The sequence below is a fragment of the Vidua chalybeata genome, chromosome 3, assembly GCF_026979565.1.
Source record: "Vidua chalybeata isolate OUT-0048 chromosome 3, bVidCha1 merged haplotype, whole genome shotgun sequence".
In the NCBI taxonomy this organism is placed as follows: Eukaryota; Metazoa; Chordata; class Aves; order Passeriformes; family Viduidae; genus Vidua; species Vidua chalybeata.
This window is the reverse complement of record NC_071532.1, coordinates 14,983,708-15,009,575: the sequence shown is the minus strand read 5'-3', so window position 1 is coordinate 15,009,575 and position 25,868 is coordinate 14,983,708. Positions and strand designations below refer to the sequence as shown.

Here is a 25,868-nt window from a genome sequence, read left to right as displayed (position 1 = left end):
GAAGGAGGCAGAGGGACTCCTCCATTGTCGCTGTTCCTCTGCTTTTTGAGGTACAGGGTTTTCTTTGCATAAATAAAAATGCAGAGTTGTAGACTGTATGTCAGTCTCAGCATACACTCGATTTGATGTTCGGAAGAACTATATTCTCACTACAAAGTGAACAGTTTCTATGGCTTTCCTTTCATAGAAAGATCCATTCTTTCCTACCAAGAAACAAAAATAAACTTCTTCAAAGGCTTGTATGCAAATACACATGGTATCAAAAGGTTTTTTCAATGTAAATGCATCGTGCCTTTGATAAATATAATTAACGTTCTAATTAGGCAGTTGTAGGTGAGTTTCCACAGGGTATTTTCACCGTTTAAATTAAACTTGCCTAGCAGACTCATTAATTCTTTCACATCATAAGGCTTTTCTGTTCTCTATTATGTTGGTTAGGCGTCGTTTTTTGTAATTCAAATCCACCCCTAAGGCTTCGTATTTGCTGTCTCTGGTATCTGTGAGAGGTGAGGGAGAGGAAAGCAGTATGTAGAAAACAAGAACAAGTAATCTTCAAGCAAACTTGAAGGCACTGTGAAGCTGCTTTCTTGAGAAAGGTCCTTAAATGTTACTGTTGCTGTCCTTACTCTTCCTGCTTTCATCTGTGTCGTGTTCAGCCTGTTCTTTAAGGCTGAAGTTTCTTTTCAGATGTCTTTGCTACATGTCCAACAACTCTTCTGTATTTGAAGGCAAGAGTTGCTAGATAACTGCAGAAAATCCAGATGTATCAATTTGTTCTCTCTTACAGAGCCTCTGTTAGGAATTTTTGTCACAGTACCAAGAGCTTTTTTTCCTTCCAGTACTGCAAACTGTGTATCTCTCTTTCCTTATCTACCTTTCAGAATGCAATGACAGTGGGGTTTTGAGCTATTACACTGGTAAATACCAGGCGTGCATAGTGTATTAATTGGACTATTTTAGCAATTCTCAGCCTTATTTCTGGGAAGGACAGCATCTACTGTGTGCAATAAGATGTGGCATTTTTCTTAGGAAATTTCATTGCAAGAGTAATACACTTTCTGAGATTTTTGTTTGTTTGTTTTGGTATTTTTTTACCTAACGGAAGGAAAAATGCGTGAGCTTACTGATTTTGGTATCCTGTATGGATCAATGCTACTTAAAAACTGTTAGCAATATGTAGTATCTATATATTTGGACCACTTTTGCGTCCATGGAAAACTTCTCCTGTGGCAGAAGTTGCATGGGGAATCTTGAAATTATTATTTTCAAGCATTTCAGCTGCTTATGAAATGCTTGAAATATTGAATCAAGTAGCATGGCATCTTGTAGCAAGTATCTCAAGCTCATGAAATTATTTATTTTCAAAGGTTGTAGCAGACTTGCTTTTTTAATCAGATGTGTGAGTATTATTAAATTATTTTTTTCCCCAAAGGAACCAACTGATGCTCAGTTGTAGGCTCTGCATATCTTCCTATAGTTACAGTTTGTGCAGGTCATTCTTCAGTTTTCTTGAATAACAGTATTAAAATGATACTCTAAGTACATGCTGCCACATAGAGTTTGAGTTTTTATCTTGTATTTTTTTTTACATTTCTATGCATTTAATGAATTTCCTTCTCTACCCACCAGCTTCTCAATATAGATGTACAGAGCAGAGCTGTGTTCTACTGCTCCCCTGCCTTTTTTGTCGTTTTCCTCTTAAGTGCTGAGGGCTTTGCTCTGTAAGCTGTCATTAATTAGAAGTTGTAGTAACAGATTGGTCAGTGCTAGATCTGATTTTTTTTGTGTATCATACAGTGGGAAAGCTAATGAAAGTTAAGTTTCATTTACAAGTACAAAATGCTTCTAATATAACACATTTGAGTAAAAGGAATTGGTATCCTGCTGCATACAAGTAGAGTGGTTGTGACATGGGTATGTGACTTCATGCCTTTCATGTGAAATAACAACTTTTATCTTTTCCCCTACAGGCAGAGTACAATGTTTCAAAACGCTGGAGATTATCTGGGTGATGCTAGAGATTACATTTAATACGATTTTGTCTTCAGACATTCTGCTTCTCCATTTCATGAGCTAAAATATTTTATAAAAATGAAATCGGGTATCTTCATTGATCTTCAAGTTCACTGTGTCCTGTGAATTCAGAGAAGACTGTCTGAAGGAGGAATAGATTCATCACATTCATGGACTTCTGTTGTTGCTCAAGGATACGCTTTTTTTTTCGTTGTGAAAGGCTATCTGCATGAAGATGAGTCTTCATTTGAGATATGATCTGTGTAACTAGGTGAACAAGGATACTTTTAATGAATTATCAACATCTATTTCAATCTGTTTCTCCAGCTTTTGTTTTTTAATAAAAAATGAAGGACAAGTATAAAACAGCAGAGCTGATGTGTTTCTGTGAGGCCTTTTTGTAAGCCTCTGTGTCTGGATGTGGTGCTAAAGGACAGGCAATCTGCTTTTGATCAGCTGATTGTAACTGCAGAAAGAGAACCTTTAATTTAAAGTAACTTGCAGCTGTAATTATTTTACTCTTTGGCTTGCACCAAATGAAAGGGAAATTTAAGTTTTACTGGTCAGGAGCATTTTACTGAACTAAGAAAGGGAAACTTTGTTTTCATTTCAAACAAAGAACTGATAACCTATTTCACATAGAATTTGACTACTAGGGAGATCTCGACAGAGTAAAGCAAGTCAGATGTCAGCAAACGACTCTTCTCCCCCATCCTTACAGAAGTTTTCCCCACCTACGTGTCATGCTGCTGCACCACAGACCCCAACTTTGTCTTCAAGTCCCCAGTCGGGGCTCTCCAGTCGACTCTCCAATGGCAGTTTCAGTACCCAGAGCCTCACCAACTCCCGAGGCTCTATGCATGGGATCTCCTTCCTTCTGCAGATTGGTCTCACTCGAGAGACTGTCACCATTGAAGCTCAGGACCTGTCCCTCTCTGCTGTTAAAGACCTCGTGTGCTCAATAGTTTACCAGAAGGTATGGTATAATGCTACTGTGTTCTGCTGATGGCAACAGTTGTTTGCTAACAGGCTGTTTAGTAATAGCAACTGAGATATGTCAAGAGTTTGGTATGGTGACAAGGATCTATGTTAGATATTTGCAATTATGGAGAAAGAAATTTTGGTAACTCTAAAGGGAGGACCTTTTAATTCAAAAGGAGTAAACCCTCCTCTTACTTTCTCACTTGTGAGATCTAGTAAAAGAAGATGTAGTTCTAAATTTCCTGCAAAAATGACTTTTCACAATATGGGCAGTTTTTTCCTTTCAACAATTGCCGCTGATACCTTAGGTTTTTACTAGCTTATGCTTACTACTGTTGAGGAATATTCTTGAATCTGTATAGCCAGCCGCAGTGACAGGACTAATTGTGGCTACAGACACGCGTTGCAGGGCCACAGACTTGATACTAGCTGTTCTTTTTGTTTCTAGTTAATAACTAAAGATCCCACCAAACAGCTAATAATGTCCTAGTACTGTTTTTCTGTATACTGAATACATGTGTTACTCCTATATGTCAATGTAGTTTCTGTTAGGAGAGGGTTGACTGAGAAATAAAAGAACCTTTGCACACTTCGCCATGGTGTCTTGGCTACCCTGTTGCAAATGCTGTCTATCTAGGAAGGAAGTAACACTGATCATGCTGGTTTTGCATCCAGTTTTTATCTTTAGGTTGGTTAGGAAGGTTAGATCCCAGGAAGCAGCCTGAAAGAAGTTAACAGTATTTCATAAAGTAAGAAATAATTGCTATTTTCCATCAAGGTCAGGGAATTATCTCCATGTCTTTCATTGTTGCAATAATTGTGATATTTATCATTGGTTATTATTGGTTTTATTATATAATTATTTTTCACCTAATAGCCTGAAAAAAACATAAGGGCATTATATGTTATTTGCATATGCTTGTGTATCTTTTTTCCCCATCTTATAACTTACTGCATATTTTTCATATAAGATATTTCATATCTTTTGTATTTTTACAAACTCGTTGTCAAACAAGCCAATTTCATAATAACTTGCAAAATATAATTCAGCATGTTAGTTCCTTTCTGAAGAGATGAGTTATTTGGGTCAACTTTTTTCTTTTTCATGTACCATGTGTGTTAGGTGTACCTTTATGCAGCCATTTTAGGGGCTGCTTTTTCTTTCTGTATCAACTCTCTCTCTTTACATCTGTATATTTCCTGTGTTGTATCTTAACGAAAGATGAAAACAAGTACATTCACAGTTACTTTTCTTTTTTCCTTTCTGTTTTTTCGGCAGGCTTAGCTAAAAGTTTAACATGAGGTCTTCTTGTAGCTCCAAATTCTTACATGCTAAGCCTAATCTACTGCAAAACTGATGAGGATTTCATGATTGGTTTTCCTTTTTGTCTGGCTTTGCTGCAGTTTCTGCTCTCCTGCAGCTGATGCTACCAGAAAGTGACTGCTCAGTGAAAACATGTTGCAGGCAGCAAACTGATCAGGAAACAACCTCCTGGGTGGTGGATTCATCTTTCATAAGTAGTTTTGCAGCTAGTGCACGAGTGGCAGTATTCTCCCTGTATGCTCAATTTGACAGCAGTATGTCCTGCCTTGACTTTTTCTCTTAGATCTGGTGACTATTGCAAGACTGTTCAATGTTCTAGGATTAGTGCATACCTAATTTGAAAATTACGAACTGTGTTCTTGTCGGTAGTCATGCAAATGGTTGCTGTTTTTTTCCAGTTAAAAGCTTTGAAGCTTCGGGGTATGCTGTTGAGATTCAACAGTGTTAAAGCTTCCCTTTCCTCTATTATTCCACAGCCTGCTTAAACTGTCTTGTCTTGACTGCAGGGTACTGTATGGTTTGTTGTTTTGATAGTTCTGTACTTAACAGTATCTACTTACTGTTGCATTTCTTTAATGAATAAGGAGAAATCCCTTTTCTTTTTTTTACCTGGAATAATAATTGATAGCTTTTCTTCTTATTTGAGTGTTATCTTCACCAGAGTTAAAAAGATATTTCCTTACTTAACAGTAGCATTTCAGGTTTGTATTCCTCTACGTCATCTGGAACAAAATAAAACTCTGAGGAGTCCTTCCTCGCTTACTTGGGAGCTTGAACCACCTGCCTTACTGTATTTGAGGTTACAATTACAGTGTCAAAAATGTTGGTTAAGGCTCTCTTTTCTGTGTTTCCTGCTTCAGACACTGGTGTTCAGTGTAACTTGTTCAGGTTTTGCAGAAGAGTAATTAGAAGCAGCATCAGCAGAACTGAAACTAAAGAGACATGTGTCTGCAAAGAGAGTGAGATGAGTAATGCAAATATTTGGTGTGTCTCTTAGCTCTCATACAGATGTTCTAAACATTAGGAGATGTTTTTTATTTTTAAGTGTTTTTCTTCAATTTTTTTCAAGTATAAATTTAAGTTTGGGGTTTACTGTGTTAGGGTTGTTCTGTACTGGAATGGTTAATAGAAGTCCTCAGAAAATTCACACTTTTGACTTTATAGGGATGCTTAAAAAAATTATTGGTTATGGTCTCGATTACATTCATGGTCTTCTCTGTTCATTCCTTATCTAGGTTGCTGTGTATTAAAGTATCAGACATGCAGTTCTCAGGGGCAGTCTGAAGAGGAACATAAACTGGACACATATGGCTGCTGGAACAGAGGGACAGTGTTTAGAAGCAGAAAAACTTGTAGCAGGTAGACAGTGTGTGTCCTTGCACAGTATTCAGATATTACAGAGGCAGTTCTTAATCCTGTTCTGTGTTGGAATACTGTTTCCTCACGTGAAGTGAACAAAGGGATTACTGACTTTAAACTAGAAACTTGCCTGTGGTGATGTTCCACTGCCTGCAAACTGAGAGTTGTGTTGGACAGCATGCTCTAAATGCTGTATTCTAGTTTACCTAATTTCATTCTGGTTAGAGCTATAAATGAAAAACATTTGATTACTGTAGCTAAAAGTTTAAGTTAAGCTATTACTTGTGTAGCTATTACAGTACCTGCAAGATTTGATGTAACTTTTTCAGTAAATTGATGAGTCTTTACTTTCATGTTTCTGCAACTTCTCTATCTTTTTTGGGCCATAGACCTGTCCTTCATCATTTTCACTTTCAGTCATACTCAGCATTCTCCTTCTCTGTATATATTTCCTCTGATGGCTTTGTTATGTTTTGCTCTGAAACAGACTAATTGCTCCCCTACCTTAGAATATTTTCCTGAAATTCTCATGATCATTTAACTGTTGCATTCTTTTTGATTCAGTACTGATACTTTACCTGTGCAATCTGTTTCTTACTCTTCCCACCTAGTTTTTCTAGAACAGGTTTTTTTTGACTGAACCCACCCAAAGTCACCATTTATCAAAATCAAAGAGGTATTTCTTATGTCTTGCTGATTAGATTCCACTTCTGTATTTTCATTGCATTACAAGGATCATATTGCAATCCATCCATATTACAGATGGATCTCTACAACTCTTGCAGTACAACTTCAGTGTAATAACTAAGTAACAGAACTGCAACCAGTGTTCTGGGTTTTTCTCCAGGTTAAGCCTGTGATAGTTCACGGTGTTTGTTTTTGAAAGGCTCTAAAATGAATGCAAAGCATCTCTTCTGTTCAGATGTGCTCAAATCTGTTTTCCTCCTACTGCTCTGCCTTCTTGACTTGTCAACTCCTTTCTCCATGTGAGCTAAGTAATGCAGAGCCTTAGCAAGAATTGAGGCATGAGGAGCAAACATGCTTGTGAGAAGGTGGGAGCTGGGGGAATTACTGAGGGTACAGAGGTGTTACATGGGGGGCAGATCAGCATTTCCAGCATGGTAATAGGTTTGTATGCTGGAAAACCTAGCCAAGCAGTAGTCCAAGTATGTCTGTTGTGAGGCATCTGATGAGGGAAAGATCTCCTGCAACATGTTTGAAGCTAATCATCTGTGTGATAATGTGATTTGGCACATGATTCTAAAGAGTGGGAGTGAATAGCTGGGTAGGGATGTAGGATAATAGAATGGATGACTTCAGTGAACAGAGAGACTTTCCAATGGTATTTTGGACCATTAGACTTTGGAATTAACTTTCAGTGGTTTGAAGCATTTGTTTTGAGTTATGACGGGTCATGAGATATTGGACCTTGAAACAATATCCGCCTACACTTTTCCCTAGTGTGAATTTTTGGCGACTAGTCCAGAACTTTGTAAAGTAACTCCTGGAACCTGAAGTAAAGGGATTTTTCAGTTACTGCCAAGATAGAAAGAAGCCTCAGTTGTGTTTCACTCAGCAGTACTGACTGTTGTATATTGGTTGAGTTCTTCTGGATAAAAAAGACGGTGTAATGCAGTCTCAATTAAAGCTAGCTACACTGTAATACTTACAGCATGAGCATGCTAGACTACACCTATGATTTTCCTCAGTGTAACTGCAATAATGTTGTGTTATTTTACAACACAACAATAGTTGTGTTATTTGTGCTACTGCTACCCAAGTATTAAGAATTACATATATTCTTGATAAAAGTTGATGATATTGTTGTACCAGAGATTAATTTTGGCACAGTCTAGTACATATGTAGACTTCCCACGAGTGATTTCCTGTCACTAGATGCTCTTTTGGAACAGTTAAGACTGGGAACAGTCATGTTTTTGCTTTTAGGAAACTTAGTAATACTGGGATTAGCAGTTTATATGTTCTGAGTAACTGTGCAGATAGATTAGACTTTTATGCAGGAAAGTAATAGCTGTATAATCCTGTAAGATAAAACAGGCTTTAAAAAATTCTGCTTCGAGTTTTGTTTTCAAGTTTACATTATGAGCTCTTAACACTTCAAAGGAACTGGATAATGTTCTTCCTTAACAGCTTCATGTAACTGAGCATAAGGAAAGCTATAAAAGCTGTACTTTGCTGCAGTACAAGAGAGAAGAATTTGGTAGTATACAACTTGAATATAGTTCAACTATTGAACATAGTTTAAGCTTTGCGTAAAAATTCTGTTAAAAGATACCACTTGAAATAGAACCCCTGTTAATCAATGAGGTTATTCTTGGCCAGCAGTCTGCACATAGCCTTCTGGCCAAGGTGCTAGCAAGGAATGCTGTATTCCCGAATGGACTGGGGAGCGGAAGAGAGAGCAGGGCGCTGCATGCCTGTAAGGAGCCAAGCTGCTTGGTTGGAGCTGATTGCTCCCTGCATCAAGGCCTGGCCAAGCGCCTTAGACAGGTCTCTGCTGGGCCACCTGCAGCTCATCAGAGCTAGCCCTGGGGAGGGCAGCCAGCCAGCCCTTCCATGGCTTGGGTGCACGAGGCTGGAGTGGGGGCAGAGGAGAGGAATCTGAGCCAGAGTGTGTGGAAAGGAGTTGGGAGGCAGGCATCTTCCCGGTAGGGTCTGTTCTTTTGTAACTGGGAAATATTTTTTTGTGCGGGTGGGGTGGGAAGTGTGCAAGGAAAGAGCAGGATTAGTTCATTTAACTTGAAAATTTTTATTAGGTATGATTGAATTTGGAGGCTGCTGTAGCTCTGTCATTATGTGCAGCTATGGACAGCAAGACTGATCACATATTCCTGATAGATACTAGCATTGGATACAGGTGTGCAACACATACATGTATATGCACAGATCTGAACAGATCAACAGTGTGTCTGTCTGCGAGCACTCACTTGAGCACAAACACCACCAGCGGTCCCATGCTGTATCAGTCTCTGGTGGTTCAGGATGGAGGTCTGGTAGTGGGGAAAAAAATGTACAGACGTATACCCACTCACCCACCAGTAAAAAAAATAGCAACAATAAAAGATGGGTGTCTCCAGCAGCCGGCTTCAAGCACTCTCTGCTACTTCAGTAGCAGCTGCTGGATCTTGGTCTTTTCAGTTGCTGACACCTGGATATTCAAGCTCTTGATTTCACTTACTCTGGTCTCTCCAGTCACTGACATTACAGGGTCCTCTTGCTCTGATTGCTGCCAGTTAGAACCCCCCTCCCAGTACACACACACAGGCTCAGAATGAGAGAAAATCATTCAGGAAAATAGCTAGAAATTGAATTTAATGAAAATAGAGGATGGGTGGTGCTGATGATGCACAGCACATGATCAGACAATTGTTCTGACCAACCCCTGCTTACAGGTGACCAGCCTGTTTTATCTTCTTATCCCTCGATTTTTTTCCCCACGCTTATTCCTCCCTGAATCACCTCTTTCCTTGCTTTTGTTGCCTTCTGTAAACATTCCATAGGTATTGTACAATCCTCATTTCCCAGCATTTTATAATCTGTACCATACCACTGGACTGCAACCCCTGTCAGGCCAAAAGGTGTTCTAATCTTGACTTACCTGATCAGTGTATGTGTAGAAATTGGGTCTAAGGATGCCCTTTGAAGGCCAGGGTATCTTTTCCCTGGAGTTCTTTATTTGGATTCCTACCTGTCCTTCTTTCTCTGTGCTCCCCTTGCTCGTGGAAATGAGCCTGGGATGGCCTGATGGCTCCTGTGAAAGGCCTGGGAGGTCCTGGGCAGGGTGCTGATGGGCTTCCCCCACCTGCACTTTTCCTCTGTGCTGCTTTGTGGATGTGCAGACAAGCACCTCACAAGCAGGACAGGTAAAAGAGCTGCTGTCATGTTCCTCAGCTACTGCCTGTTCCACTTACGGATTCAGGAAAACCTCCTAGCAACTGAAACTCTCCATGCTAATGAACAGGCTGAGTCTCTTCTCATCCTTTTAGCTTTTGGAGTTATTATTTTAGAAATGGAGATCAGGCATGCACAATGCCTAGAAAAATGTGTCCTGGTGCAGTTGTGTCACATATTATAGAAACTGTATACAGGGTCTGTGTTTAGTGAGAGAAATCTTGTACTCCATACTAGTATAGATTATTCCCTTGTTAGTTGTGAGCTTGTGATTCTGCATCTTAGTCTAGAAGCCACTGATAAAGTTTGGAAGCAGAAGAAATACCTTTTAAGGAGGTTAAATGTTAGAGTTACAAAACCAGACAATCTTTCACTGTCACTTTTTTTATGTGTATGTATATTTGTTTTGGAAGAACGGGGCAATAAATCATATCATGACAATATGAGAAGCATTCATGATACACAACTTAAAAGGTCTATTTAATTAATGCAGAACCAAATGAGGGTGTTGATATCAACAATTCTGACTGTGATAGATTATTTTGCTTTTTTCACAATATTTCTACTCCATAGAAATTAATTTTGCCTTTGTCTGCAATTTCTTTGAAAACCAAAATTTTAATTATAGGTATTATAATGTTATTTACAAACTTTGGATTAATGTTGATGCTGCTTTCTAAGGGATGTAATGTATCATATTTTTAGCAATTACGCTTGCTGTCATAAAGAGGACTTGAGTGTTCAACTGTAACTTTAGTTTATTTTGCCAACTAATGCTTTTTAGTAATGAAAATTAATGTAGTATGTTTAAAACTTTTTAATAAATCCAAGACTTATATGTGGGAATGGGTAAATGGTGCATAGAATATATTTTGTCATAGCAATTAAGATAAGTGCTGCTGAGGTGGGGGATTATATGTAGGGATGTTCTGGCAGCTGCATGACAGAGTTATGGTCTTAAAGAGTGAAAAAAATAAAAGAGAAAGACATATCTTTATTAAAAGAAGGAGACTCAAACCTGTGAAATATCTTAGAGGCTCCCTTAAAATCTGTGGTTTGTAGGTGGTTCTGTGAACTTAATTATGAAGAGACAATAGTTCATGTGATTCCGAGTCATGGGTTGTCCCTCCTAGCAGCTGAAATTAATATTGGTGTTCTTAAAAAGTGTCATGTGTATCTGCAGGCAGATATATACTGTTGTAATATTTTATATCCCTTCTATTAGAATTAAGTTCTTCAGCAGTATAATGCAATTAACAGAAGTTAACAGTGTGTCAATGAATTAACCTCACAGCAATTATTTTAATAATGTTTAATATTTTAATATCTTGTTTTCTTGTCAGTCAAAGCACAATGGGATTTTGGGTTAGAGCTTAAAGTAAGTTTTTGATGTGGTTTCAGTTATGAAGAACTGTCAGTTCCCTTGGAAGAATTCCTAGTGGCTGTATCTTTGCATGTTCAGAATATAAAGTCAAGTCCTTTGCATACTTGCAGAGATACTGAGACACATGTTTGGGCAGCACAGCTGATTCTTAAGCTTTACATTTTCTTTCCTATTACAAATGATCTTTGGGCAATTGGAAAAATGTAATTTTCAGAATATTCTTGGATATTTGCTATTTTATGTAGGAAACCTGAGAGTGAGTTGAGAGGCAGTGGAAGCAGCTGGCTGCTTTGGCATCAGTCCAGTAAATCAGTTTCTTCTTGCTGTGGACTGAATACCTATGTGTCAGTATAGATTTGTCAGCTCTGTCTTTTGCTTTTGCAAGAGTTAAGTTGTACAAGTTCTGCCTCTCTTTGTGTCTGTCCGAGGCAGATAGCATGCTTTCTGGAGCATGGACTTCCTCAGTATTATGTGTCATGTAATTATGTAGTGTGTACACACCAAAACAGAGAAGATCAGCTCAATCTGACCAATTTCAGATAAAATTGCTGCTGTGAAGAGGACATTATTTTTTTCTCTGAATGAGGCGAAAATGTGGAAAAAATGGGCACAATGGATACAATACCTTCATTGTGTTTTTTATTTGGTAGAACAAATCTTTGATTTTAGTTAAGAGCAATTAATATACCACAAGCTTCATGTACTTTAGATACTATTGACTGTGTGACATGTAAACTACTAACTTGTTACCTCATTAATTAAAAGTTTCTTCTGAGCTTTTCCATATTTTTTCCCACACTCTTCCTGTTTTGTTCTGTGTATGTATTCCCACCTCAAGTTTGAATTCTGGTTTAAAGCAAAAGGTCAAAGGAGCTGCTTGAGTGCTGCTCATTCCTCTCCAGGATCTGTTCCTGCTCTTTTTCCCTATGAACTGTTTACTTTTTAGCTTTTCATTTTAAGAAATTTTACTTACACTTGACAGTATTTTGAAGAGCAGGGAAAATACCAAATGAGAAAACCTTCAATGAGTAGGGAAAATACAGAATGAGAAAGATACACTAAATAACATGCCACTTTTCCATGACACGTCACTGAAAAAAAGCTATTTCCTGTATGGATTTTTTTTTTTTTCTGTCCGTGTGGGGATTTGAGCTTTTCTTTTCACAGAACCACGGAAAATGGGTCATGTTGAAAGGGATCACTGGAGGTCATAGAGTTCAACTTTCCTGCTGAAGCAGTGTCCTCTGGAGCATGTTACTTGAGATTGCTCATATCTGTAGATCTAAACTGTTGTAGAACAATGATATGGAGCCTCTTACTGGCTTACTCCTCAAGAAAAGCGTGGCAGGTGCTGCTGGAGTGTCTCAAGCTAAATACCTGCCTGACTAGAATACCCATGAAAAAAGGGTTATAGGTGGTGATATCCAAGTTAAAGGCCTGCATTGGCTTTTACTTGCCAGACTGATTATGCAGGTCTGAGAGATTAAAAACCCAAAGAAACAAAAACCTTAACACTTATTTTTTTCAGGTAAAAAAAAAAAAAAAGAGAAAAAGAAAATTTCAGAAAATGCATTGTTTCCTTAAAAATAAGCAGATTAATTTTGTTACCATGAAACATTTACAACTCTTAAGTTTTGTAGCTGTTATTAAAAACATTGATGTATAGGATTATCATAGAGCATGTATTAATTTAGAGTTTGATTTCTGTTGCAGTTCCCAGAGTGTGGTTTCTTTGGCATGTATGACAAAATTCTCCTGTTCCGCCATGACCTGAACTCAGATAATATTTTGCAACGAATTACATCAGCAGAAGAGATACATGAGGGAGATCTTGTTGAGGTTGTACTCTCTGGTAGGTATTATTGTAACAGTGGAACAACTCTTTGTTCAGTAGATTAAAAGAAAATAGGGCTTCATGGAGCATTATTTTCATGCCTACCTTGAGTTTTTTCACTTAAGTCTCATATACTTTGGCGTAGAGGTTTCCAAGAAAGTCCAGGTGTCACTGATGCTTCAGTACTTATTTTTGTTATTTTTTCGTTGTTCTGTTTTAATTTTCTTCATGTTTATTATTATAAATAAATCTGAATTATACAAATTTATTATTTATTATTCTACAAATCTGAATTATACAAATTTATAAGTATAATAATATCAGTTTTTATTTTTTATAATTGTTTCGGGTGAATTGCAGGTAGGATTCAGAATTTGTTCTTCCAAGTGTTGTGGATTTTCTTTTGCTTATATTTGTCTTTTTGTTCTGTAGCTTTTACTATTGATGGCTTAAGTGCTGCCATAAGACTTCATATAAGTGTTGTTGCTTTGTCATACCTAAAAAAACAGACTCTTATGGGTTATTGTAGTTCTTAAAAATGGTTTCTTTGAACAATATAGTCCTTAGAGTGGTGGTGATTAGCCAATAATGAGAACAAAATAACCCCAGACCTTATTGTCATTGTATATGTTTGTTCAATACTTTGTCAAATTCAATCAAAAGTCAGCTGTAGTTAACTACAAATAAAAGCTGGACTAGTATTGAGGAGTTTTTAAAGTCTTTGAGGATAAAGTGACAAACTGTGACTATATATTAGGAGGAGAGACCTCTTGACTGTCATGAGCTTAGATTTGTAAATTTGGTCAATAAAGTATGAATTTGATAGTTGTAAGGCTGAGTCCTTGGCTGCGTTTCAGGGCATGTCTAAGATATTCAGTAATCGATCATCTTATTTTGAACTTTTCATTGCTTCTGGTGAATAGCATATTTGGAAAATTTGTTGTGTTACTCTTGGCAATCTCTGACAGTTTCCTGACAGACAGACCACCCAAAACTGAGGCATTTTGAAGACACGTAAATCTCTTTCAGTAGAATTTTTAAAATAAGGATCTGAATAGGGAGTGTTAGTATGTATCTGATCAAAAACCAGTAGCCATCAGGGCAAGGCAATCTTGATGTAAAATACCTTTTTTTTTTCCTTTCCCTCAAAGAATCAGGACAAAAACAATTGAAATATATTTAGGCTTGTTTAAGGAAAAGAATATTTCAGTGTTCTGTGGAAACTTTATCCACAGTTCTGTTTTGATACACTGAGTTTAACCTAATAAGCTTTTACTGCAAAAGTCCTATTTTGTACAACTGTCTTTTTTTGAAAATTCCGTAGGTTACAAAACAGCTTGAAAATTAAGTTGCTCTTTCAAACATTTAGTGTTGCATATAGCAAAACTTGTTGTACCTGCCTTCAACTAAGTGAGGTTTTCAACAGAGTGATTTGTACTGTTGATTAGTTGGGACCACTAGTCTGCAGAGTTCAATGGACATTTTTCCTCAATAAAAATGTTTACTGGGAACTATGTAGTCTCCTAAATGCATATTTAAATGCGTAAAATGCTGATTTCTAAACAGCTTGTCAGCATTCTTTAAATTAGCCATTTTTAAAACTTGTTCTTTCCATAAATTCTTGTTGATCCTGTGGCAAGAGCTATAACTTACTGCAATTTTTTAAAAGCTTTGGCTACAGTTGAAGATTTCCAGATTCGTCCTCATGCACTTTATGTGCATTCCTACAAGGCTCCTACTTTTTGTGACTACTGCGGAGAGATGCTTTGGGGTTTGGTACGACAAGGATTAAAATGTGAGGGTAAGTAAATCTATGATATTGAGTATATTTGTGTGTGTGTATATTTGTATAAGATGAGGAAGAAGTTGTATCATGTTTGGTAAGTCAGCAAGATAATACAGTATTTCCTAGCTAGAAGGGTTTGTGCATTGGAAAACTGAAGTTCTGATCTGGGCATTAATGCAAACTGTGTGTGACCTTGGGCTAATGACTTAAGAAGTGTTGTTGTTTCCCGCTTCGAAAAAAATAGCTAGCTTACAACCTTGTGTTCTTTGCACAAGGAACACATAGTTTGGAGAGACTCCCAAAGGGGAATCCCTTTCTTTATGGCTTCCATCCAGCTGGCTGTGGAACACTCTGCAGCCTGCTGTCAGGTACTAACACTGCCTTCTCACCAATTCTTCTTGGTTCTTGTGCTCCAAAGTGAGGGAGTGATGAAAGCCTCCTGGTGGTGGGAGATCAGCTGCTTCCAAGTGTTAGACTTTGTTACTAGAACTGGGCTTGCTGGAGAAAAAGCTGTTTTTGTGAATCGCATCAAGAACACTAAAATAAGAGAATTTGATACAACAGTCTATTTCTGCCTTTACCATTTTCCTGGATCATCTTTTTAAAACTGCTTTATCAAAATATTAGTATTGTTTTTGTTACTTTGAACATTGGGAGGTTTTTTTAATAAACAAACTCCTCTTCCAGGTTGTGGGTTAAACTACCATAAGCGATGTGCCTTCAAGATTCCAAACAACTGCAGTGGAGTGAGGAAGAGGCGCCTGTCTAACGTGTCTTTACCAGGAGCAGGGCTTTCAGTTCCAAGACCAGCACAAGCTGAACACACATCCTCTGCCTCTGAAGAAGTATGTAATTTGAAAGGAGAAACAATTCCTGTTTTAAATTCTTTAACCTCTGGAGAAATAGATAGTGTTTTAAGTGGCTCACGACGAGTATGTGGGAGTCAAGCTTAACCATTGTGATCGGTTTTAGTGAATTTTAAAATACGGTGATTCTTAGACTTTGACACTTACTGCTTATTATTACTGTGAGAGGTGCAACAGGAAATAAATATAAGTTTTAGATATAATTTTGTTATTAACTCATAGTTATATAAAATCCTGAAAACTTTGGCTTCAGAATGATAAAACATCTTGCCTTCTTAGTAATACAGATTAGTTCTGTAGTATCAGCATAGATTAGTTACTTGGCCAAAGCAGTACAAATTGTAAGCTTTAATACTGGGGAAGTGGTCCTGATCTGCTGTTAAGCTTTTCACAGAGTTAATCCAAAAAACCCCAAACCCTGTCAAGGAGGGTGTAGGGGATGAAGGGCTTACAGTAAAAATAGACATCCATAGTAGTTCCTTGTTATGATGATTGCTGAAAGGTTATCAATTACATAACAAATATCAATTATCAAGTATATCCTAACTATACTGGTGTCATAAGACAGGACAGGCAGAGATTAGATCCATTTGTTTCTGCCTTAGGCTTTTTTAATAATCTGTTACTTTACACTATAACTATTCTTACCACAATTTAGAACACAAATCATATAGTCTAGTTCAAGAACATGATTTTTTTAGCTAGAGGCTATAAAAGCTTAGTCTTGAGTAATGAAAAGTATTTATTTTGATGTTTATGACCACTGGTAAGATTATTTCAGTGAACATAGAATTGTAAGCATTTATCACAGTAAATCACTTTATGATTTCTATGTGCATGTTTAGTACTTTTTTGATACCTCTTCATTTTAGGCAATGCCTCTTCCATTTTAATAGCTAATGTTTTTCTTTTCATTTCAAATAATTTTTGAGGGGGTTTAATTTTCTAAGTAATTTTTGAATTTTCTAAATATTTTGCCTAATTTAGTAAGCTATCCAGCATGCTATACCTTGCTTTTAAAAACTGATAGTTTGATGTGGTGATTGGAGTTTGGTTTGCCTTCCTCCAGTGTTTTCCATTTTACCTTCTATATGGAGATTTGTATGTGCTGTCTGCATCTTGTCAGGTTGCTCAAAAAATGAATGACATGAGTGAATTTCTAGCATTTTATCTTCTGTGGAAATAATGTTCATGCATAACTTCCTGCTTTCTGCAAGGCTTTTCCATCTGGTATTTTCATGGTTTTGTTTTACAATACCAGAAAGTCCTCTTAAAGCTTCTTGGCCAGGTTGCTTTTTGTCTGGTCACTTTTGGAGCCAGCACCTCCCTTACAGCCCCACTGACATTTTTTTTCATCCACCAGGACCCTCAAGTTCTTCCCAGCAGGGCTGACACCAATCCCCAGTTTGTGTTGATACAGGGAAGTGCCCCAATCCAGGTGCAGCACCAGCACTTGGCCTTGTTGAGCTGCAGAAATTTCACATGGACCCACTTCTCAAGCTTATCCAGGTCCTGCTGGATGGCATCATGTCCCTCCAGTGTGCCAGCTGCACCACACAGCTGGGTGACATCCACAAACTTGCTGAGGGTGCACTCGCTCCCACTGTCTGTCATTGGTAAAGACATTTAATAGCTCTGGTCCCAGTATCAATCCTGAGGGACACCTCTTGTTGCTGATGTCTATCAGGACACTGAGCCATTGACCACTACCCTCTGGATGTGACCATCCAGCCAATTGCTTATTCTCCTAAAAGTCTGCCCATTGAATCCATCTCTCCACTTTAAAGGGAAGGATGTTATATGTCAAAGGCTTTACAGAATTCCAGAGAAATGACACCTGTAGCCCTTTTCTTGCCCACTGATGGAGTCACTCCATCATGGAAGGCTGCTAGCTGTCCCAAAGCACTTCCCTGTGTGCTTTTCATGTGCTTTAGCATAGCTTCTAGTAGGATCTCTGTGATCTTCCCAGATACAGAGGGGAGGCTGAAAGGTCAGTGGTTCCCAGGGTTGTCCATTCTGTCCTTTTTAAAAATGGGTGCAGTTTTTGCCTTTTTCCAGTTCACCTGACTGCTGTGACTTTTCAAAGCAGTCATGGCAGTAGAACTGTTCTGGTACAAATTATGTATTCCTTCTTTATTTCAGCGTTGCTGCCCAGAACCTAGTAAGAGGATTCCCTCTTGGAGTGGCCGCCCCATCTGGATGGATAAGATGGTGCTTTGCAGAGTGAAGGTCCCACACACCTTTGCTGTTCACTCCTACACTCGTCCCACCATCTGCCAGTATTGCAAACGGCTGCTTAAGGGCCTTTTTCGCCAAGGAATGCAGTGTAAAGGTAAATGTTTGATCTTCTGCCGTAGCAGTAAATTTCAGTAAAGGTCTTATATTTAAAACTGATTGCAACTTAGGTGGCTGTATACTGCAAAACAGGGACATGTGAGTTTTGAAAAATTGCATAATTTTCAGAAGATCGCAGCAGCCCTCATTTTCATTGCAGTAAGCTATGCATTGTACATTTTTATGAAAAATAAAATTTAGTTGTGTAGATTGAAAACACTGTAATTCTAGAAGGATAATTATGAATTAATAAAAATGGGAAGTACTTCCTTTTGTTCAATATCTATATTCTAGACTGACCACTGTGAGTTTTCATTGTATTATTCTGTGAGTTTTCATTGTATTATTCTAGTACAGGATACTGATTGTTACCTTTTGGAGGTAGGTGCCTGTGCTGAACTTGCATGGTTTTTATGTAGCATATATTAACATGCGTGGCTTCAGTTCTCAGGCTATTCCATGTGGTTCCTAAAGCATAACTAACATGATCTCCTTCTGGCTTTTTATTACTAGTTAGTGCAGATCTGTTGGCTTTGTTGCAGGAAACAAAAGTGTAGTGATGAATCATAAACATTAATATGGAAAGGAGTTTCCATTTCTCTCATGTGAGATTGTCAAATGGGAGTATCAAAGGTCAGCTTTTTGAGAGAGGTCACTTAATACATTTTCAGTTTGCTTTATTAGAGGAAAGAAAAAATTGTAAGCTTACAGCTGTTTTAACCTTTTTTTTTGGATTAGTAATACTGCTGTCTTCCTCACTACTAAGGAATTAGTTTTATCTTTAATTTCTGTTGTTATTTGCAGTCTTTCTAGTCTGTTTGAGGTCTGTATCCTGAACTGATTTTGATTATTTTTTTCCAGTCAGTGTGTCTCTTAAATACACATGATACAAAAATGAAGCTTGAAAAAGATGCCTTGTGGTTTTAACATACAGATGCTGCTGGCCATATACAATTGCTATGAATGTATCCAGCTGAACAAATGGTGCTACCACATCAGTTTCAGTGAATTGAATGGCACTGGATAAAAATATTATTTGTATGCATGTTGTAAGCATTAATGCATGGAAAATAAGCCTAGAAAAATGCCATGTATATGTGCAGGACAGAAATAAATATCTTAATAGGCCTCCATTTATACAGTAAGATCCTATACTTATTTTTAATATATCAGGAATTGATATCAAGCAGTTAAAATATTTTCATACTGACTTTTCCTACAGATTCTTAAGATTTCCCACTAACTTCCTTGTGCACATTCAAAAAGCTTAGGGTCTTTTAGTAGTTTTATGTTTCTGATTACCTGTAAGAGCCCTGGATTTCTTGGTTTAATTCAGGTTGCTATTTGGGCTCTGAGGATGATGTTTGAGATGCTAAGGCTGTATTTGTGGTAATAAATGAAATGTGCCCAGAAACATTCCTGGACACTGAGGTCAGCTGGGACAGAATGACCCGTGTTAGTGAACAAGTTTTCTTAGCATCCCAGCCTGGGTGGCTCTATGCAAACTGCCTGGAGCAATTTCATAGGATGCTCTGGTTTATGAGCTAGACCTTGGAACTGTTTGAGATTATGCTAATGCTGTGGGCCAAAAGCATGCTCGGGGATGTTTGTAGCTATTTACTAGACTAGAGAATTGCATTGCAGTATCCAGGAACGTTTCTGAATATAGTTTAATTTTTTAGGATAGACTCAGTCTTCGAATATTGTGACAGGATTTGAAATGTCTCTGTTTCTTCCAGCCTTCTTTAAAGTAGTGAAGTAATTGCATTTCATAATATGGATTGAAGCCATGGCTGTAAAATACTATTAATGGGTCTCCTAGGATGCATCTTTTTAGGCACTCAGAAGCTGAGCAATATTGTATTCTGCTCCAGAATTTGGCTCCTCTGCTACAAAAAATTGCGAGATAATGGTTTTTATCTTGTCTAGGCTTAAAAGAAAAACACATTGAGCTTGTTTTGGATAGCAAAAAGAAGTTTATCTATCAATATGAAAACAGTTGTGGGGGCAGTAGGGAGTTTTGAAATTTGTGGTGTTGATGGAGTTGAAAATCACAGGGATGCAACTAAATAAAGGAAATTCCTGTTACTACCAGTAATGTTGTATGCTGGACTTGGTTCAGTAGGCTGCATCTGATACCTTGGGTGCAGAAATGGCACACATCCAGGTGAGATTCCATCTGCACATCAGGCCAAATCTGGACATAATGTTATTCTGTCTGCCCTGTGTCAGCAAGAAATGGAGCTGTGTGGAGCTTGAGTAGTCAGGCAAATCTGTAACCTGAATGAGAGGGGAACTGGACTTTGGGATTTGCTGCAGAACATATTTGGTCTGATGTAGTTTTGTGATCATAGATGTTGTGTGATCAGACCTCTGATGTCTGCAAGTCTTAGTTGGCAGGTGGGGAAAATGTTAGAGATGAGACAGTTAAATCATATAGCAATGGAAAAAAGGATGTGGAACAAATGAAAGAATGGGATAAATTACATCATGAGGGAAAAAATAGCTGCAGAAGAAGCTACAGAAGTAGCAAACTGTTTTTTACTGGAAGGGGAAGTACTGACATAATAAATAGTGGTGGGACAAATCAACATGTGACATAAGGACAAGATTGCTAATTTCCTCCTGGTGGTGACCTCATTGGTGCTGTCTTCAGTTACATGCAAATCTATGCATCTGAACTGAAGTTAGTGTTGGAAGAAGTGAATGGTAAATTTTAGTGTCTGGGTGGGAGTGAGTTCTGATATCATGGGCTTATTTATTTGCTGTTTTAGATTGCAGGTTCAACTGTCACAAACGCTGTGCACCTAAAGTACCTCGAGACTGTCTTGGAGAGGTTATTTTCAATGGAGGTAAGATGAGAAACATGCTTTCAAATAGTGAGAGATCTTTTGAAGCTGAATAAGATGCATTAGTATTTAGTTCCCTCATCTCTGAATATTTGACATATTTTTATTTATCTTGCCAGTTTTTTCAGTTAAAATGAAAAAGATTCACTGTAAAACTTACACTCTGGTGACTTAAATTTTACTTAATCAGTAAAGTTCACTATGCTTTGCTTGGGATTGCTCAATGGAAATGAAAAATCTAGAAGCCACTCCAATGTACAAAATTTGAAGATCTGTTGTGATCAGTCTGCTCATTGTTCACCATGAAATACATAATTTAAAATGTTAATATCTGAAGACACATACCATTTTTTATGACTTTCTTATATCCATGATTTTTTACTGGCCAGAGTTAGCTGAGGTGTTTGAGATAAAAGAGAAAGGAGAAAAACCCCAAGCCAAACCAAAAGAAAGAATTGCCCTCTAATTTCTGGAAACCTCAATGAAGTAGGACTGCTTTCTGAATAGACCTTGCAGAATTGAAAGACAAACGTGTGGAACACTTTGTGGAAGAATGTTTAGAGTATTTTTGTAAGTTTTAAACCAGTGTTAAGCTGATGAAATATAGGATTGATGAGCAGATTAGGGATTGAAAACCAATTGGATGGGTGGGCCTAGAGAGTGATTATCAATGGCAAGTAACTCATGGTGTACCCCAGGGGCCAACAAAGGGTCCAGTCCTGTTCAACATGTTCATTAAGGATCTTGCTGGGGCAGAGTATATACCCTCAGCAGGTTTGCAGGGAGGACTGGCTGATACGACAGAGGGTTTGTGCTGCTATCCTGAGGAACTTCAGCAGACTGGAGAAATGAACTTGGGGGGTTGTTGGACCAGGTGACCTTTAAAGATTGCCTTCAACTTCAGCTGTTTTGTGGCTGTGTTGCCTTGTCACACATTTTTTAGTGAAACAAAATTGGTTATATGGAGCAGATCACATCAAACTGTACAACTTGATTCAGAGGCTCAGGCAACAGCTGTGTTAGCTAATGGGTCTGCTGCCATTGCACAATATATCCCATCCATTCATGCCAGCCTTCTCCAGCTCCCGGGCTCTTTCCTGGATCTTGAGGTGGTTGGCTGTGAACAGCAGTGTGCAACATGATGTTGCTGCAGCCTGGTTTTACTACCCTTGTGATGCTAAGGTGCTAAAGGACACATAGTTTGGGAACTACGGTTTCACGTAATTCTTTTGAAGATGTAAAGAGGAATTTTTTTTTTTTTTTTTGTTCTTTCTCCCACTCTTAATTGAACTCACTCCAGGTAAAAAACAAACACAAAAACAACTCCCTACAAACCAACAAACAAACAAAAAAACAACCATAAAAAGGCTACAGATTAAGATATTTTTATGTCTTAATTCTTAGTTTTCCACAGTACCAGTTGTAAAGCTTTTGAAAACACTAAATTTCTGCCTGCAGAAAATCAGAAGTGAATAAGATCTGTTCTGCTTTTCTCTTTTCCTGCAATTCCACAGCCCCCCTTTTCTTTCTTACTTTTCTTATTATGGACTACAAGAGCAGGGAGAGCAGAGTTGGGTTGCTGTTAATGGAGAATTTCATTTCCACAGGAATAATTCTCTGGATCATCTCTAGCCATTGAAAGGTTACTTTGTCCTGATTACTTGTGGAACAGAATTACTTAATGACATGTATGTTTAGACTTTAAGCTTTTCACTCCATTTCTTTCAGTATGGTTTGTGTTTTAGTTGGGTCTCTCTTGCCGTGGCATTTAGCAAAATGAAATTGATAATGTTCATTAGCATACTCTGCATCTTGCAGCAAAAGTGTGAAGATTTTGTATATTGTGATTGTAGTTTTATGTTTATTTCCATAGGTGTGAACTGAAAAAAAAAAAAAAAAAAAGGTGAGTTTTGGAGGATTTTATTTATTTTTTTTAGTTGTGTGTTTGAAATAATGTCTCAATTGTGTTGTTTCCAGAACCTGCTAGCCCAGGCCAGGACTTGGATATGCCGATGGAAGTTGATAGCAGTGAAATGAACAGTGATGGTAGTCGAGTTCTAGATGATGCTGAGGAGCCCTCTCCTCCAGAGGACAAAATCTTTTTTATGGATCCATCTGACCTCGATGCAGACAAAGATGAGGAAGCTGTCAAAACAATCAGGTAAGTTATAGGATGGATTTCTTTGCTGAGGATATGTGTTGCTGAATATTATGAGCAAAGTGTTTCCAATTAGCCCAGTTTTATTGCTGAAAGTGTATTTTCCCTTTGTGTGGGGTTTCTTTTTTTTTTTAGCTTGAAAATACTTTGTAAAGGTCTCCTATCTCAAGAAAATCTGAAACAAAAATAGACTGAAAGAATATAGCCTCTTCTAATTGGAAGAAGTGTTATACTATGACAGTTATTGAAGAAATACAACTAGGATGAAACTTACGGCTTAACAAAGCTAATGTATGGTGAAGGTCTCTGTGACTGGAGCCTAATTATTTACTGTTATATGTGTAGGGATTTAAACACATGGGATGCGGAATATTTTAATATTTTTATTTATTTACTTAAAAATATTTTTATTTTAATATTTTTATTTTAATATATTGATATATTTTAATATTGGCATCATAGTCTATGCATGTTATGCATAGACATAGACTATGCATAGTTTGCTTTATTTATCTTGAAAGTGATTTTTCTGAAGTCTTTTATCCAATAACTGTTAACATAGTTCCTTAAATCAAATTTGATCTTTTTATTTCTGTATCATTCTGAGTAGTGTCATCCTGATTTTCTTAGCCATTCTTAATAAGATAAGCCCAGTTGTATTCGGTCAAACTAAATATCACTGTAGTTCAGGGCTTAGTAGCTTGTGAGGGAGAGCATATAATGATACCTCTCAACTTTCAGTGATTTATAGCTCAAAAATCTCCTGAGTGAGAGGCAACATCTACCTCTAAGTAGGATTTTTCCATTTCTTTCTAATCAGATTTGAAGCAATTCAGGTTTTTGGTATGACAGCATCCTGTAGCTAATTCTGTAGTGTAACAACATGCCATGTTAGAGCATCCTTACGTTTTTTTTGTTTTGAAACTACCTCACGATGTGTGTTTACAGATGTGTCTGTTAGTGCCACATGTAGAGCTCTGGTGTTAGGCAGGCACCTCGGTGGTTAGCTTCATTTTCAGTGCTATTAAAACCTGTATGTTTAATTAATGGCTCTCTCAGAATATTAGAGATTATCAAACCTTTGTCTGCAGGACAGTTAATATACCTTAGCATTGATGGAATTTTCTAGTGCAGTTGTGATATGAGTTAACACATCCCAGTTTATGTTTTCATAAGCTGAAGGTTTGCTTTGATAGGGACCTTCATTAACAACGTTATGAAACAGCATAAGCAACTCACATAGACAAGAAGAAATTATAGTTATGCTGATGTTAATTATATTTCTGTGGTGTAAAATGGCATAAAAGACCAGCAGTCTCAGCAGATTGTTTTGAAAGAGGATAATTTCTGTAGGTGTCCTGACTTCAGTGTGTTTTTTCTCTGTTCCTTAAGTACTGCAATACTTGCCCTAGGAGACCTAGTAGGAGCTCAGATGCCTTATCAAATTCATCCATCAACTAAATCTGTATGGGAAGAAAAGGTGTCTGTTCCTGAAAATTATGGACTAAATGTGTAAAACAAGTATAATTGCAGAACTGTTGTATTTTAACTTGTTACATATTAAACTGTTGTATCTTCTTTTTAGTCCTTCAACAAGCAATAATATTCCTCTCATGCGAGTTGTACAGTCAATCAAACACACAAAGAGGAAGAGCAGTACAATGGTGAAAGAAGGATGGATGGTCCACTATACTAGTAGAGACAACCTGGTCAGTTACTTCAGTTTCTTCCTAAATTAAGTTTTTCTCTAAACTAATGTATTTTATTTCTGATCTAGAGTATCATTTGAAAGAATTTAGCTGTGAAGTTCAAATCTGGTTCCAGGGAGAAACAGTAATTTATTCAAAATTCTTCATGTGGTGACTGAACAGTACTTTTCCCTTAAGAAGGAAAAGCACCTCTACATGGTCTCAAATTAATTGCATATGTAGTATTTCAGCTTTCATGAGAAGGTAACTTAGAATAATTTGTTTGTGTCTTCTTTCTTTTTAGTAGTTGAACTAAATACTTGTGTCTCTTTTTCTATTCTGCTATGTAAAAAGGTGGGAATCATAAGAATATTATGTGTACAGAAATGGTTGAGAGTATTATTCTAATGATCTAGGTGTTTGTAAATAGTTATATGTAGATGGGAGCCCTTAATTCCTCTAGCAATTCACTCTAAGAATTGTAGCTTGACTGTATGTCCTTGGGTATGCAAGCATCCCCCACAAAGACTGTGTTGTTTGTTGCCAATGCTACCAATAATGCTACCTTAATTAAGTAGGCAAGCTACTTGGTTTTGTGTATTGAGGAGGAAGACAAAGCAAAATAACAGGGTTCCTTAGTATTTTCTGATGGGAGGAAGTGAATCAATCCTCTTGTTTTTCGATAGGTGAATGAAACTGATGAATTTAAGAAGTTCCCAGGCCTCATGGAGAATATTATGGCATATTGAGACTGTTCATGAAAGGCAGCAGAAATACTTTTGCATTCTTTATCTCTGTGTCATCTGATTGAAGGAGACTTAGAGAATTTAGAGAAGCAAAGTTATTTAAGTTCTGATTAAATCAATTTGAAGGCTGATAATAAGCAGCTCAGGTTACTGTAATGTTTTCACTTTTTGTAATTGTCAGCTAAACTGCTGTAAATGGTCTTTGTGAAACTACCTTAAAAACCATTTCTTTAAGGTACAGTTTTCTAATACCTAGATGTATTTATCACAATCCAAAATAAGTATCTAGTGTATTTTAGATGTGGTTACAGCTAAGACTATATAAAAGTTACAATTATCATCAGCTGGCTGTGGAAAAACTAAGGTCATGTAGCAGACAAAGGTGAATAGTTCTAGCAGAACTGTTCAGAGTAGACCTGGTATTCAGCTCTGATTTAAACTTTCAGTAAAACCAGTATGTTTTCCCATGGACTTTTATTTTTAACAACTCCTTAGAACAGTGATCTGATGAAACACCTTAGTTTAGTTTGATTTTCTTCATCTGTCAGTCTGGCTGCTATCTTGATGACATCATCTGAAAAAGGCCAGTCAAATGAAGTATTCTGACCCAAAGGATAGTCAGCCAAACAAGATC

General features: G+C 37.4%; 1 protein-coding gene across 1 annotated transcript in view; it reads left to right on the top strand.

Moving 5' to 3' along the window:
- PRKD3 (protein kinase D3) overlaps positions 1-25,868 on the top strand; it is a 43,650-nt gene that overhangs the window by 751 nt on the left and 17,031 nt on the right. The window contains exons 2-9 of the mRNA XM_053937659.1: positions 1,971-2,989; positions 12,687-12,825; positions 14,477-14,608; positions 15,281-15,438; positions 17,602-17,791; positions 20,568-20,645; positions 22,620-22,803; positions 24,386-24,509. Coding sequence (XP_053793634.1) covers positions 2,699-2,989; positions 12,687-12,825; positions 14,477-14,608; positions 15,281-15,438; positions 17,602-17,791; positions 20,568-20,645; positions 22,620-22,803; positions 24,386-24,509 — 1,296 coding nt within the window. The 5' untranslated portion in view covers positions 1,971-2,698. The remainder of the gene's footprint in view (positions 1-1,970; positions 2,990-12,686; positions 12,826-14,476; positions 14,609-15,280; positions 15,439-17,601; positions 17,792-20,567; positions 20,646-22,619; positions 22,804-24,385; positions 24,510-25,868) is intronic.